Source organism: Perca fluviatilis, chromosome 11, assembly GCF_010015445.1.
Source record: "Perca fluviatilis chromosome 11, GENO_Pfluv_1.0, whole genome shotgun sequence".
Classification (NCBI taxonomy): Eukaryota; Metazoa; Chordata; class Actinopteri; order Perciformes; family Percidae; genus Perca; species Perca fluviatilis.
Genome location: NC_053122.1, coordinates 3,985,475 through 4,000,302, shown reverse-complemented (window position 1 = coordinate 4,000,302; position 14,828 = coordinate 3,985,475). Strand labels below are relative to the sequence as shown.

General features: G+C 41.4%; 2 protein-coding genes across 2 annotated transcripts; both read right to left on the bottom strand.

Annotated features, from left to right (window-relative positions):
- Positions 1-2,443: 2,443 nt before the first annotated feature.
- Positions 2,444-4,686, bottom strand: LOC120568532 (otolin-1). The gene is made up of 3 exons (XM_039816103.1): positions 4,677-4,686; positions 3,816-3,896; positions 2,444-3,372 (listed from the first exon to the last, which is right to left on the bottom strand). The coding sequence occupies exons 1-3, from the start codon at positions 4,684-4,686 to the stop codon at positions 2,444-2,446; spliced, it is 1,020 nt and encodes a 339-aa protein (XP_039672037.1).
- A 3,027-nt stretch (positions 4,687-7,713) lies between these two features.
- LOC120568531 lies at positions 7,714-13,858 on the bottom strand. Its single transcript, XM_039816102.1, has 4 exons — positions 13,855-13,858; positions 13,594-13,670; positions 9,439-9,678; positions 7,714-8,184 (listed from the first exon to the last, which is right to left on the bottom strand). The coding sequence occupies exons 1-4, from the start codon at positions 13,856-13,858 to the stop codon at positions 7,714-7,716; spliced, it is 792 nt and encodes a 263-aa protein (XP_039672036.1).
- Between the last annotated feature and the right edge of the window lie 970 nt (positions 13,859-14,828).

Genomic DNA, 14,828 nt, shown 5'->3' with positions numbered 1-14,828 from the left:
GCGTTTTCGCTGTCACATGATAAACTCACATGTGCTGCTAATGCTGCTGAGGACCATAGCTTCCCAGTCCTTGCAAGGTTGAAGAAGGAAACACGGAGGACCACATGTATTCAAAATCCAAATTTCAGGAACAGGAGTCTTCTTCTTCTTCACCCAGAAAAAGAAAAAGGATATTGAAAAGTGCAAGAGACCGGCTTTTTGAAGCGTGAAGGCTAAAGTAGCTGTAATACGTACTTTGAACTGCGTGGCGCAAGAGAGTTGATTGCGATATATGATCTCAATGCTAGATGGGAGAAATTCCTACACATTGGACCTAATATGCTGATCTGATGTTTTCTGAATTATGCACAAAAAAAGAAACCGCTGAAGAAACAGTAAAACACAAATCCTCAAGAGAAAGTTATCGTTTAATTTCAGACAAAAACCACATTGCATAGATCACAGCTTTCATCACACAATGACACAGTCGCTGAAAACACTTCGAGGGCTGAAGAGGATTTTTTATCCCTGTTATGCCACCTTTCTGCAGAGTCTGATCACTGGCTCTATTGCCCAATCACATGTCCAGAAATCCTCCTAAAGGTGTACTATACTGCTCGTGATCTCAGCTTCCTTTTAAGGTTTTTATACATATTAGTTGTCATGAAAATTCAGGCATTTTGATTGTTTTTAATTTTTTTTCTTTTAGATATGATCCATGTAAAATAAGTCCACTTGTTACAAAAACGCATTTTCACCATAGATCAGCATTGTAAAAGAGACATCTGTAAAACTGTCAACAACACACCTCGAACTTCAAACGAGGTTGATTTTGACTCTTTCTCAAACTCGGCTTTTGTCTGAAATAAAATGACTCGTGATTGAAGCAGCCGCTTTGGTTGCAATTAAATACAATTAATTTCTTTCTCAGGCAACGAATTTTATGCATCATAAACATTTGGAAAGGCAAAATGTATATAGGCTCTAAAACTAACCTACAGCAAGCTGAACTCTCACTTAAAAATACATGTTCTCTGAAGATGCAAAGTGCTTTAAAACATTTATCATTTGAGCAGGTAAAAACCACTACAGACGACTGAAAACGTCTGTGACCAGCTCAGCGGTCTGGCCATTTATTAAGGTAAGTTCATGATTAAATGCATTTGTCGAGCTGGCACATGTAAGGCTACATGCATTTTCATATTTCAGTAAATGCTGAATCAAAAGAGTAAATTTATCTCAACATTTAAAGGGGGGGTATTTTCCTGTATCACATTTCTTATTAATTTCTTGAAATATCGTATAGTTTCTCTAAGATGTTGTTTGGTTTCCAGAACTCCAATACAACAGACTGCACACAAACAAATCTGACCTGATGACGGCCAAAGTTATTATGATTAATCCTGACAGGAACATGAATGTCTGAACCATATTTCATGGACATCCATCCAATTGTTGTTAAATTATTTCACCCAAAACCACAAACGTCAAACTCATGGTAGAGCTAGAGGAAACATCAGGGATTATTATTTTTTTTTTTTTGCAGTGTAATAACAGCACTCTTATTGGCTTTTTTGCTAAGCACGCCTTTTACCTCCTACCACACTCAACCACCAACGACCATGTCTAGAACGGCCCAGATGCAGTCCACAAATGAAAGAGAGTCAATGTTTAATATATCATCAAAATGTTCTGTGTGACGGAATACCCCTCCTTTAAAACATGCAGTTATAAATACACTGGGGGCCCTATTTTAACGATCTAAGTGCACGGTGTGAAGCGCATGGCGCAGGTGCGTTTAGGGCGTGTCCAAATCCACTTTTGCTAGGGTTAGGGTTCAAAAGGCACATGATTCAAAAGGGTTGTACTTAGTGTCTTCTATAATTCATAGGTGTGTTTTGGGCATAACATGCAATAAACCAATCAAAGTGTCATCTCCTATTCACTTTAAAAGCGAGGCGCGTTTGGACCTTGGAGCATTGCTATTATGATGGAGGATTTTCACCGCAATATTTTTATTTTTTATCTTTTGCATGTGTGCTGCTGCGCTTCCCTGTGTGTGTAACAAGCATAGTGTGTGCACGCCTAGGCACATTTTACTAATTTGCTGTTAAAATAACAATGAAATGCTGCGTTATTGACTTTAGACCAGGTTTTTATTGGTCAATGGCGCAATCACTTTCCACTACCTCAAGATAGCAATACGCCCAGAATGCACCTGAACACACCTCCCTGTAAGACCAGCACGCCCATGTGAGCAAAGATGGGCGCAGGTGCATTTGCTATTTAAACGACGCGGGCACTGGACGGGAAATTAACAACTGCGTCGGTCTTAAACTAGCAAAGACACTTGCGTCTGGCTTTGTGCTGCGCTGCGCCGGGTGCAAGATAGGGCCCTAAGTGTTTGATTGGGTGTGTGTGGATTCTTCGTCTATAACTGTGCGACTGACTGACTGAATAGAGCCTAATGTTGTGGAGGGGCGGTGGTGGTTTTGTTTGAAGGATCCTCCCAGGTGAAGTCGCCCGGTTTATAATGATACTCGGGCACGAACATACGGCCAAAGGGCATTTCACAGGAGTCAGGGTGCAGCAGATACCCGGAAAACGTACTGCTGCTCTCCATGTCGGTGTAAATGCCGTTGGTGAGGTCGTTCTTCACCTGCAGCCACACCCGGTCAAACGATTTGAGGTTTAGGACGATAGTCTGGCTGGTACTGGAGCGGCTATATACTTCTGTGTTTCTGACTACAGGGTTGAAGTTGACAAACAGGCCCACTGTAAGGGGCTTTGTAGCAACTGCCAGGTTATAGGTGAAAACGTAGGTGCCGTTGATGGGGGCCATGTATATGCCCATGATTGAATTAAAGTGCCCCTGCTGGTTGGTAATGATGACAGGGAAAGCAATTGGCCAGTTTGGAGCAGGAAACGACTGGTTGACAGCTGCAGAGAAAGCCGATTGGATGGCCGGGGAGCAGGGCCCAGGTGGCCCCATGATCCCCATGTGGCCTTCGTTGCCTTTTGGTCCAATGGGGCCCTGTACACCCATTGCACCAGTGTCACCTTTGTCCCCTTTTATCCCGCTTACTCCTGGACTCCCATTAGTGCCGTTCACCCCATCTTTGCACATACACACCCCTTTCTCACCTTGATCACCCTTTGTTCCGTTCTTCCCGGGTTCTCCCGGTTTACCCATGTCACCCTTATCGCCCGTAAGACCTTTGAGTCCCATAGGTCCCTGGACCCCAGGCAGGCCCCGGGCTCCGGCTGGTCCAGGTACGCCTTGTAGACCTGGTGGACCCTGGACACTCTGGCAGGTGGCAGGGCATGTGCCAGTTTCTCCCTGGGGGCCTTGTGAGCCTGGGGGGCCATCCATTCCTTGATCCCCTTTTTCTCCTGGAGACGCACAATATTTGCATTACATTTTGACATACAAAATATGTTTACATTGAAATGATGAAGTTTTCTTGTGGTCGTTCAAATTATGACTCTTGGATGAGCCGACAAGATGTTCTCTTCCCGTTTCCAACAGTCAACATTGGTTTCTTTTGACCATGACATGATTATCCCCTTAAGCTTAAACAAGTAGTTATCATTGTAGCCATGATGACCAGGAATGTTCCCCAACGTTAACAAAGTCTTAACTCAAGCCACAATCTTTCCTCAACGTCATTTATGTGCCTAAACCCAACCAAACCTTAACTCTTCGATGTCAGATCATAAAACTTTTATTTTTGAAACCGTGACAGATGATGTTGTCTTGGTGATAGTGGTGTTAATGTAACACTAATAACCCTTTACATAGAGTGAGCTTTTAATGTAGAATGATCATAACAAACCTTTGAAACCTTGCTCGCCCTTCGTCCCGGTGAAACCCTGAGGGCCAGCCTGCCCTATCTGCCCCACGTCTCCCTTCTCACCTGTAACAACAAAGACAGAAATGATTACAATAGAAATAAAGGTGCACTATGACTTCCTGCATGGTTTCAGCACAATTTAATTTTTGTCCCAAATTGTAGGCATCTCTCCTTGATCCGCTAGCTGCCTGCCCCCTGAATACACCGTGAAAAAGCCCGGTCTCGGGAGACAACACATGGGTTGTAAATGTCAAACAAACATTAGGGGCACAGGCTGTGCACCAAAATACAATAAACCACATTCCAGCCAATCACCGACAAGATGGCTGGGGGACGGGGTGGGGGTTAGTGACAGTTAGTCAGTTAGTCATGACAGTTACAGAAACACTGGGGCGAGCTTGCTCTGTTTTGTTTGGTATTTACTTGGAACGTCAACAGAAGTGACGTCATGCAGGAACTCCTAATGCACCTTTAATGGTTTATTGAAGAGCAACCATTCTAGTTCCAGTCCATTTGCTGGTTTTAAAGATCCATTTCAAGATGGATCTGAGACAGATGATACTTGTTTGGTGTCAGGGAACATTTAGGCTACATCTACACTACTACATTTTGGTTTAAAAAGGAATATCTTACTATCTTTACGCCTCAGGTTCACACTACTCAGGCAATTCTGAGTCTCTAAAATGGAGACATTTGGAAAACACTGCTGCCACCGTTTTGGTTTGAAAACGCTGAGGTTGCTTTTTAGTCTGGACTTTTTAGTCACAATCGGAGACCTTTGGAAACAAGGACGCACCCCATATTGGTTAGGTAGGCTTATACATATCTCTCAGAAACAGTTACCACTTGCCATCACTCCAAGCTAATAAATCCCTGCTCTTAACTTTTTGCAAATGTTGTTCTTTCGCCACAGTATTTTCTGTGTTTTCAACTTACAGTATACATCCCTGACTTTCAACCGCAGAGTAAAGTCAAACAATCTGCTTCCTGTTTCAACCGGCACACGCATGCTCAGTGTGTGTGAATGTGATATGTGTTGTCATGTGATATGCGTTGTCAGACGTGCTAATATGGACGCAGATTTGTTCTGCTGCTGGAGCTAAAACTCTTGTGTGGACGGAGATCGTTTTTGTCACAAAACGCCGCTTAAAAATGAAAAGGTAGTAGCTTAGATGTAGCCTTGAAGCGCACACAGCAACCATTATCATGTAGGACATGAATAGTTTAGTTTTTTTGTCTGTAGCGCCATCTAGGAGGTAGCATCAACAATGACAAAGTCTTATACTTACCAACGGATCAGAACCAAGTCAGCTACACTGAGATAAATGGGCTGAAATGAGACACATGGACTGCAACAATTTTCACCTCGATTGTTTCATTTTTCTAACTCTTATATCATAATCAATTGAAAGCTACTACATTCACAGAATTATTCACAATTATTTTTATAGAGAGCAGTTCAACATAGTTTCTCTGTCAAATCTAGAATCAGATTAGGCCTGCACGATTCGGGGAAAAATATGAATCAGGATTTTTTAGCTTAGAATTGATATCACGATTCTCTGTCACGATTTTTTTCTCACGGTGTGTAATGTTTATTGCACACTTGAACCATGACAAAACAAAACAAATTGGCATTACCAAACATAGATTTTTTTTTTGGCACCTATAGCACATTGCGCATCACCACAAGCCTGTAAACACAGAGGCTTCAACGAATAAAGAAAATAAAGTACATACTGGCCATTTAAGTACAGTAGGCTACCAAAAATAGTGACTTATAACACAGTGAACTAAATATGGCCATGATAAAGGCTCTATCTGAACTCCTTGAACATGTCTTTACACAATTAAAACAAGTCAAGTCATTTAAAAATTAAAACGCGAACAGGGGTGAATCGAGATCGCGATTTCATAACGATTTATTGTGCAGGGTTAAATCAGATAAGAAGATTTATAAAATCAGACTAGTAGTTCGTCCTTGCTTCCAGTCTTTGAGGTAAGCTAGGCTAACCAAGCACCGGACGGATGAATCTGATATCCATCTGAAACATGTTATCATTACTCATTATGGTATTTGTCCACAGGATTGGACATTATTAAGTGATGTGCCCTCCAAAGTGACAGCTGTGATTGCAAGCTAGCCTGTAGATGTGCAGCCCCAAACTGCAACAACAAGACAAGAGGTTGTGTTGTGTTTGTTGTCATTTCCAGTAGCGTGACGGAGAGTGCTTTTTGTGTAACTCACCCTTCATCCCCTGACGGCCTGTGAATCCTGGTCGACCCTGGAACCCCGTCAATCCTCTTGGCCCAGGACTCCCAGGAAGACCTGATCAAAGATTACATTCAGCTCAGTTTTTGGTGTATTTATTGCCTAATTTACAGTCCTCACGTTTTCCTGCAGAGACCAGTGGTTCTATTGTCATGACATTTTTTAATTCCCCCCATGTGAACAGATTTAATTTGATCAAACATTAACACTATTAGAGCTTACAAACAAAAACATGTTTAACTTTATTAAAACATTATCTAAATTATAAACTCTTTATTTTTTTTAAAGCATGTTTTTCAGTAGATTCTGTAGTGTCATAAGGTTAAAGATACAAGACTCAAGAGCGGGTTTTTCTCCCAAGCGTCTTCACATTTTGGATTTAATATTATAGCTTGTTGTCACTGTTTTCTTCCCTATCGGTAATCTGTGCATTTTGTTTCGCTACTAGGGCAGCACGATATGAGGAAAATATGTGATATGCGGTAACGTTGTTGAATATCGCCATAACGATATTACTTGCGATAAATTAACAGATATTAGTGTACTCAGTTCTGCCTTTCTGTTGCTTTCAGTATTCTTTTAAAATACAACAAATTGCTTGTTGAATTTAAAACAAATAATAATTTCTAACATTCTTTTATTGAACAAATTGAATATTGAATTGACAATGACAGGCACTACTAAAAAAGAATGACATGTACACTTGAAAGTGCAGTTTTCTACTGATATTTTCTTTCAACTAACACAAAAAATCTCATAGTATACTGCATACCTTATATGTCGCAACCTTTCACGATATGTATATTGCGCCAGTTGATATTGCAATGACATATTGCGCTCTGAATGAGTTCTACTAACATGAATCTTTGTCTTGCAGCATCAGAGCATTCTTGTTTATTTGTTGTTTCTTAGAGACTCAGATTGGTTCACCTTTAGATGTGTACTTTCCCCCTGGTCATTTGTGCCCCTTTGCAATGGATCTATGACCCGAGTCTAGTTTTAAGATTAGTCTAATTCTTGAAGCAGCAAAAGTCATTCGTTTTTTTCATTCAACAGATGTTTGAGAGATGAGTATGCCAGGAATGAAAAAAGCAGAAAAAAGATTCAATATCTTACTGAGGCCCAGTCCACAAATACACAGGTATTTTTTTAAACTTAGCTTTTTCTCTGCGTTTTGGCCTTTTGTCAGAATGCTACGGAGCGGTCGATTCGCCATTGCTGCCAGGTAGCACAGTAAGAGCTTTTGCATTTTCATTTGGATAGATTTTTTTTAAACGGGGCTTGTGTGGATGGTATTTGGTTTTAGAATGAAATACCGTGTGCATGTGGACTAGGCCTCAGAGCAATCAAGTCTAGTTGCCTTGAACCATGTTTACTAATCTATGGCAAACTGCTTGACAAGATTAGTTATCCAAACACAAGGTTTAATCTTTCTACAAGAAGATATTGCTTTCTTAAAGCACAGTTTTTGCTATGCATTATAAATAATAAGTATTAAATTAGACAAGCTATCACAAAAAACAGTATGATATCTGGATGTAACAGGAGTCAAACAGCAATTAAGTGCTTTTTTTTTTTTTTTTTACCAGACAGGTAATTTAAATTGATCTACATACCTGGAGGACCCCGGTCTCCGCGGTCTCCTTTGGGCCCCCCGGTGCCCTTACAGTACGAACAGATGCAGAATAAAGGAATCTGGTCGAGAGGCGGCGGAACTGGTGCGTTCAACAACATGTCACAGATCGCCGTGTTAGGCGTGGGGGGCTTCGCCGGGTCAATGGGCCCTGCCCGGAGATCAGTCATGTTGCCACCGGGTAGCCACGGTCCTCCAGGGTCCATTGGCATTGGCACCGGCACCGGCATCGGCAAGTTACGGGTGGCGGGTAACCACGGGGGACCTATCTCGCCAGACGACTCACTTGAACCAGAAAACTCCTTATCTTCTAAGCTGCTGTTCCAGTGGTGGGTGTTGGGGTCCTCCTCTCTGTTAACCTCGTTGGAGGTGTTGGTGTTGGTTGGTAGCAGCATGGCTGAGCAGAGGGAGGAAAGGACGAGGAGTCCCAGCAGCCTCGACAACATCTGGAGGAAGAGGGGGATGATGGGACCCCAGAGGACGAAGGTAAGATAATTACACTTGGGTGAAAATCTCTACACATTATTCAGTCGAGTGTTCATTCTGTATTCTTATCATTAAAAACTTCAGTTGAGTGAAATCACTTCAAGATGTTTCCGATACACATCTGTTTGTTTCAGGATTTCTCCAGATTCTAGTGTTCTCGGTTGTCATTTTCATCTGCCACAATCTTTCTGACATGTAACAGCAGACTGACCCTCGTGTCTGGAAATGTCTTTAAAACAAAAGTGATTTGGATCTGAAACAGGTAAGATGATCCTACCTGACTGGCTGAGATGTGGCATTTAAAGTGTCTCACATACTGATAAAATCCGGACGAGATTTGAGACACTAATCATTTACATTTAGTCACATATCTGCATTTCTGCCCGGATCACAAATTACAATCCATTTTTGTTTGACAACTTTAATTTTACACGAGAGTTGCTGGTCACCAGTGTTGTGTGTGGTGTGTTTTTCAATTCGGCGCAACGTTACTTTTCCCAGGGACAGATGTGACAGCGACACACTGCCTTCTCAGCTGTGCGCTCACAAGCTCCACACGGTATGTGACAGAGGTAGCAGAGCAACAGTGGCAAGCAAGAGATTTTCAGAAAAGAGGCTGCATGTGTCTACGACAATGCACGGACCATCGTGGCTGTGCGATAGGTACAAGTTGATACAGACATTACATAAACTACATAACATAATACATAACACCTTTTAACATAATACATAACACCGTATAACGCCAATGACCTGCCGATGTGCATTCAACCCGTGTTGGACTCGTTAATAATGAATCAGTCGTCACTCTGTGAGTAGAGAATCCAGTCTGCAGTGGAGTTCAGACACTTCACTGATAAAAAGATAGTTTTTGTTCAATTAATTTCAGTCTCTGCCAGAGACGCCTGCTTTTAAAAGTAACGTAAAAGTAACAAGTAAAGTAAGAAGTTACTTTCCATAGGGGGTAACTAAGTAAAGTAACGGATTACTTTTTTTAAGAAGCAACAAGCAAACACTACTTTTTAAAAGTAACTTCCCCAACACTGCTGGTCACTGCCACTGCCTATTTAAAGAGCTATCTGCTCTTTTTTTTCCGGATTTTACTTTAGCAGAAAGTGCTGCTTTAAAAAGAAAAACTAAGCTCATATCCCAGCAAACCTGAGCTGCTGCCAGACTTGAAAATAAAATCCTGAGTCGTTTTGGGAAAGACTCACCGCTCCGTCCGAGTTGCCCAGCATCGTCTGTAGAAGGATTTGTGAGAAGATGAGCAGGATCGAACAGGCTTTGATCCATTTATAAACCTCGCCCAAAACAAAAGTTCTTTCAGGCTCGGTGTTACCTGCCAGGCCGGCAGACAAAGACGTAGGGGGGAGGGCGGGAGGGACAGAGGGGGGTGGTGCGTCTTTATTGTCCCGCTGAGGAAGAACTGGGCCTTCTGCCTGCAAAGTGACCTCCTTCACCATGAAACAGCAAAAACATATTATAGAGAAAGAAAGAAGAGATGCTCTCTCTGTTTATCTCTCCATCGTTCTCCACCCTTCCTTTTTCTCTCAATATCCTTTAAAAAAATACGAGATTTCTGTCTTTAATCTTTTCCTTTCACACCTCTTCTTTATTTATCAAGTTCTTCGTTTGATTTGATAAAGATGTTGCGCCGATACTGTAGATTACATTTTTTATCTTTTCCAGTCTTGTTTCCCTGCAGAATTTTGTTCTTGTCAGGGAAAGAAAAAGAAATTAAACCATCACAAACATACGTCATTATCTTTTCATATATATTTTATTAATCCACATTTGGTGCTCTTGTGAGTATTAATGGCAGCGTTCACATTATTCATAACGTTACTGATTAGCTAGTCTATATCCACATCGTTTCACTTCGGGAAATCCCACCGGATTTCACTCATTTAGGCCGAATATCTGTTGCCTTGGGATTCCTTTGTGTTGGCGTTCTAACCTCCGGCTGATTTGTGAGGACTATGGTTAACTGTTCCTCAGATCTCTGCAGGGTAAATCCAGACAGCTAGCTAGACTATCTGTCCAATCTGAGTTTTCTGTTGTACGACTAAAACTACTTCTGAACGTTCAGACCAAAACAAGTTCCTTCCTGAGACTATTTAGCAGAGGCACCGTGGCTCCGTCCGGAGCTTAGCACCGCCCACGACGATTGTGATTGGTTTAAAGAAATGCCAATAAACCAGAGCACATTTTCCTCCCAACCAGGAATACTGTGTGGAGGAAGTTCTGGCGATGCAACACTAGTGATTAGCTAACTGTGGTAACCTACGTGACTGCTTTTGCTAAGGCTGAGAAAAGAAAGAATGATGGATGGACTCTGCCTTTAACTCTGTTAGCTCTTACACATTATTAAGAAAAATATGCAGAAACCCTAAAACTGTTTTATAATGAGCTTTATTTATTAGATGAGTTAACATAATCAAACGAACAAAAAAGTATTGAAGGCATAAATACCTTCTGAAACATTCAGCCTGTGTGATTAGACTATTCCACGACTTTTTTTTATGAACATATGTATTTTATCTTGATTACCTGCCTTGTTCTATATATTTAGGACTCCATAATGGACAAAAGAGGGATTTTATTCTGCCGTGTACTTGCACAATATCATTTTTTTCATCCTCTAAACAAACAGTAGCCTCCGGAGAACCGAGGAAAATTTTGTTTTTCCTAATCATATTTTTTGTGATTCCATACCTGTTTAAGGTTAAAAAAACACATCTTACAATTTAATTTTTTTAATTTGTATTTATTTACAGGATGTCCACTGTAGTGGACAACAGGATCATTTGATTACGAAAACAGACAAATTTGGTAGATGTGGAGTCATTATTTACATGAAGATAGTCCTGATGTCCACTATAATTGACATTCATAAAATGGCAATTTTTTCAATAGATACATAATGTAGTTGCCATCAGAACTCAATATATGATTCCTAACACCTTAATGAACAAGAAAATATATGATTATCATGGTAACAACACCATAGACAAACAATATTTGACTCATCTCTTATCTTTCCATAAAATGTGGTTGTTCCTATGCTGTCCATTTTGGATTGAAAGATAGAGGCGGTTCCCGGCCTCCCAGCCAATCAAATAACACATCACTGAAAAGCCCAGGATGTCCTCTGTACAGTACAGCAGGAATTAAGAGACTTGCACAAAAGATTCCAAGGAGAGAAATGAAACTCAAATGTCCACTACAGTGGACATAAGTTAATGGACTGGGTCTCAGGAGGGTAGATACAAGAAACTGCTCAACAATACAGTAATCTAACACTGTGAAAGCACCTAGTCTTCACAATGAGCAGCCTACTTTTATTATCTTAGCACATTTCACATCAGAGGACACCGATTTTATTCTGTACCAACACAAAACAACTACAGCTCACGGGGTCGTATGGATACATGATATTAATGAAACTAATTACAACCATAAAATTTACAGTTTTGGCACATAATCACTTAAATATCTCATCTGACTTTCCTGAACTTCTACATCAGTGAAGCTGGGTTTACTTTCTTATCTCTCTCTCTCTCTCTCTTCCTCCATCTCTTCATCTCACTCTCCCTCTTTCTTCTCTGCTTGTCTTTTCTTTGTCACTTTTGGTGTAGATGTGCGATAAGAAGCTCAGACTTTAAACAAATCTCCTTTGATATTGAGAAAATTAAAGTCAAGACTTTAACGTGTTTATCAGTTAAATTCTTATTCAGGGAAGTCTGGCCGTTGTTTGCCAAGAAATAGGTCCAGGAAGTAACTCCCCCTTAAACCACACACTCTTTTTGTTGATTTTAACATTTATGTACTGTATCCATTGTTTTTTAATGTTTAAAACTGTCAGTATTTCCAAAGTACATTATACATTTCATGCAGAATCTAGGCAGCGTGGAGCGGACACATTTAGTCGATTAATTGATTATTTATCAAGGCAATTAATGCAAAAAATTCTCCTGTTCCAGCTTCTCCAATATGAGGATTTAATATCATAAACTGAATGTTGTTTTGGACTGTTGGTCAGACACGTCAAAAGGTTTGGGTTTGGACGCACATTTTTCAGTGTTTTGTGACATTTCATAAACTAAATGATTAGTATTTTTAATTGATAAAATAATGGATAGATTATATAGGGCTGTCCCGATTATCATCTTTTGTGCTTCGAAGCTTTCGGAACTAGGCACGTTCGGACCAACAAAACCATCAGATCGTTTATAGATCTCGACGTTTCCGAGTGCACTTGAAGGCAGCTTCATTTCCCGGAGAAAGAGAGAAAGAAAAAAGATGGAGGGACTGAGGAAACAGTCAGCTGTTCCTCAAACTCCCGGGCAGTTCAGAGCTTGTGTTTGGGGTTTTAAAACCTTCCTGTGGCAGAGATAGAGGCAGTGATGTTTCCTGTTTCCTTCCCATTACACCATGCTTGATTGAGAGCCCGGCCCGGCCCGAGGACAGTGGCGGAAAATATCAGCGGTCAAGTTTGGGCTTGGGTTTGGGCAGAGAATCTAAACTCTAATTAATGGATATTCGAATATTTGGATCCAGCCCTAATAGATTAATAGTTGATGCAAGCAGTTATTATTTGCAGCCCTGAAATGGAGCATACTGCATGTCTTCTTACCCATGTTATTGTTGGGCTCATGTTGTTTCACAGATGAGAAAATGTGTTTTTAGGTTTTGTAGTTGATGATTTTTGTGTGTCTTTGTGCTGCTTGATGAGAGTAAATTCATCAAGCAAGGAACTAAATTATCAACGACTTAAATCCGAAGCATCGACTGCCCAAAAATACAAATTCCGTCTTTTATAAGATTATTTTTGGGGCTTTTCCCTTTATTCGATACTGACAGTGGATAGACAGGAAAGTGGGGAAAGAGTGAGAGAGGGGATGACATGCAGCAAAGGGCCGCAGGTCAGATTTGAACCCGGGCAGCTGCAAAGGACTAAGCCTACATGTGGCGCACGCTTTTACTGGGTGAGCTAGAGGTCGCCCCACAAATCCTGTTTTTAAAGCAGTTAATCTGAAGTGAAGGGAACAAACAGGAGGCTCACACACAAAGCTGCAGGCGGCCTGCCAGTTCTCCGTCCTCTCCATCACAAGAAAAGGCATGTTTTGGGAAGACCGCGCCCTCCCTCGGTCCCTTTCCGAAACGCTGTAAGTCACCCCATCGCAGAGTCGCCCCGTGGAATCAGAGACGTTTCCTTTATGTCCCGGGGCCAGCTTTTATTCTAAAAAATCAAAACCAAAATGGACACAAAGGTAAACCGAGCCTGAGGGAACAAGGCTGAGACACAAAAGAAGACAAAGAGATGAATAGCTAACCTTAATAAGTGGCCTGGTTTCCACAGCCTGTACCCGTTCACAGTCAACAACAAAACCTGCATTCCTGTCTGAAAGCTTCTGCTGCGGACTGACGAGCATCCTGAGGTCAGCTGAAGGAATACAGAAAAATGTCATCGATGTCACAAAGATAACTTTATCCATGAATCGGCCGTCATATACACAGAGTATACCAGGCAGACACAGCTGACACTCAAAGGTGGTTCAACGTGGCATCATGACTTAGCGTAAACATACACGTCACTTTCCTAAAGCCAAGTGGCGTGTTATCTGTACCCATTTTGAGCTATCCACGTTTATACGCTGTATAAAGCGGATATAAACATATCACGAGAATGTGCCGTACTGTCGCGAGAACATCACACGCGTGCAAATAAAGAAATATTTAAAAAATAGGTTGTGTTTAGGAAAAGAACATTGAGAAAGGCTTAAGTAACACAAAAAAACAACAAAAACCAACAAAAACATGATGTGACCAACGTGACACACTTAGGAAAACAATCAACGGTTGGGTTAAGGAAAGCAACATTGGGGAAGGCTTAACAACGCCACACACGCCCGCCGATAGGGGGGGACAAACGGGTCTGTTGTCCCGGGCCCACAGTAGGGGGGGGGCCCAGAACTGGGCCCTCATTAAATTATGGAAGAATTAAAAATCTTTTTTTTAAATAGGCCTATTTGTGGAAAAAAATATGTAGCATAATATTTGAATTACATAAAAGCGTTTTATTTGTTTTCTTCCTAATTGTCCTGGAAATGGTGGTCAAGAACCCCCCACCCCCACACATAAAATGGTTTGGCCACTGATCAAAATTTGATATTGTCACTTGATTTGAAGTTCAGTACGCTCAAAATGTCCGGTCAGCAGAAGTCCGGAGCTCGGAAAAGGAAAGAAAAGAGAAGAAGAAAATAGAGGCCTTAGAGATTTTCTAAACAAATATTTAAAAAAAGGTGGTGACGGTGAAGCTGGAACTGTCAACGTAGAGCAAGGTAAGAAACAGCGCAGCCAACGTTTACGAGCCTTGTAACGTAACGTAACAGGCCAGCTCTCATGTTAACGTCCATTAGCTTGTATAAAAGCCTGACACAACACGTTAACTTTGACAGAAACAGTTGAGTTTGGTAGCTCCGTCAGTAAGGATGAGAGAGATCCAGCTGCAGTCAGGTGACAGAGAGAGTGATGCGGGAGGGGCCCGCTGCCTCGCAACGGAGGGACAGAGTCAGGCTACCCGTGAGAGAGAAGAGAGAGA

Bases quoted from the DNA above. Each gene is read 5' to 3' on its own strand.
- LOC120568531 (XM_039816102.1), bottom strand. The intron at 9,679-13,593 runs GTACAGGCTGTG...TTCATGGTGAAG, and splicing joins TTGTTGTTGACTGTGAACGG to GAGGTCACTTTGCAGGCAGA. The intron at 8,185-9,438 runs GTGAGTCTTTCC...CTCTTCCTCCAG, and splicing joins TGGGCAACTCGGACGGAGCG to ATGTTGTCGAGGCTGCTGGG.
- LOC120568532 (XM_039816103.1), bottom strand. The intron at 3,373-3,815 runs GTTTGTTATGAT...GTGCGTCTCCAG, and splicing joins GGGCGAGCAAGGTTTCAAAG to GAGAAAAAGGGGATCAAGGA.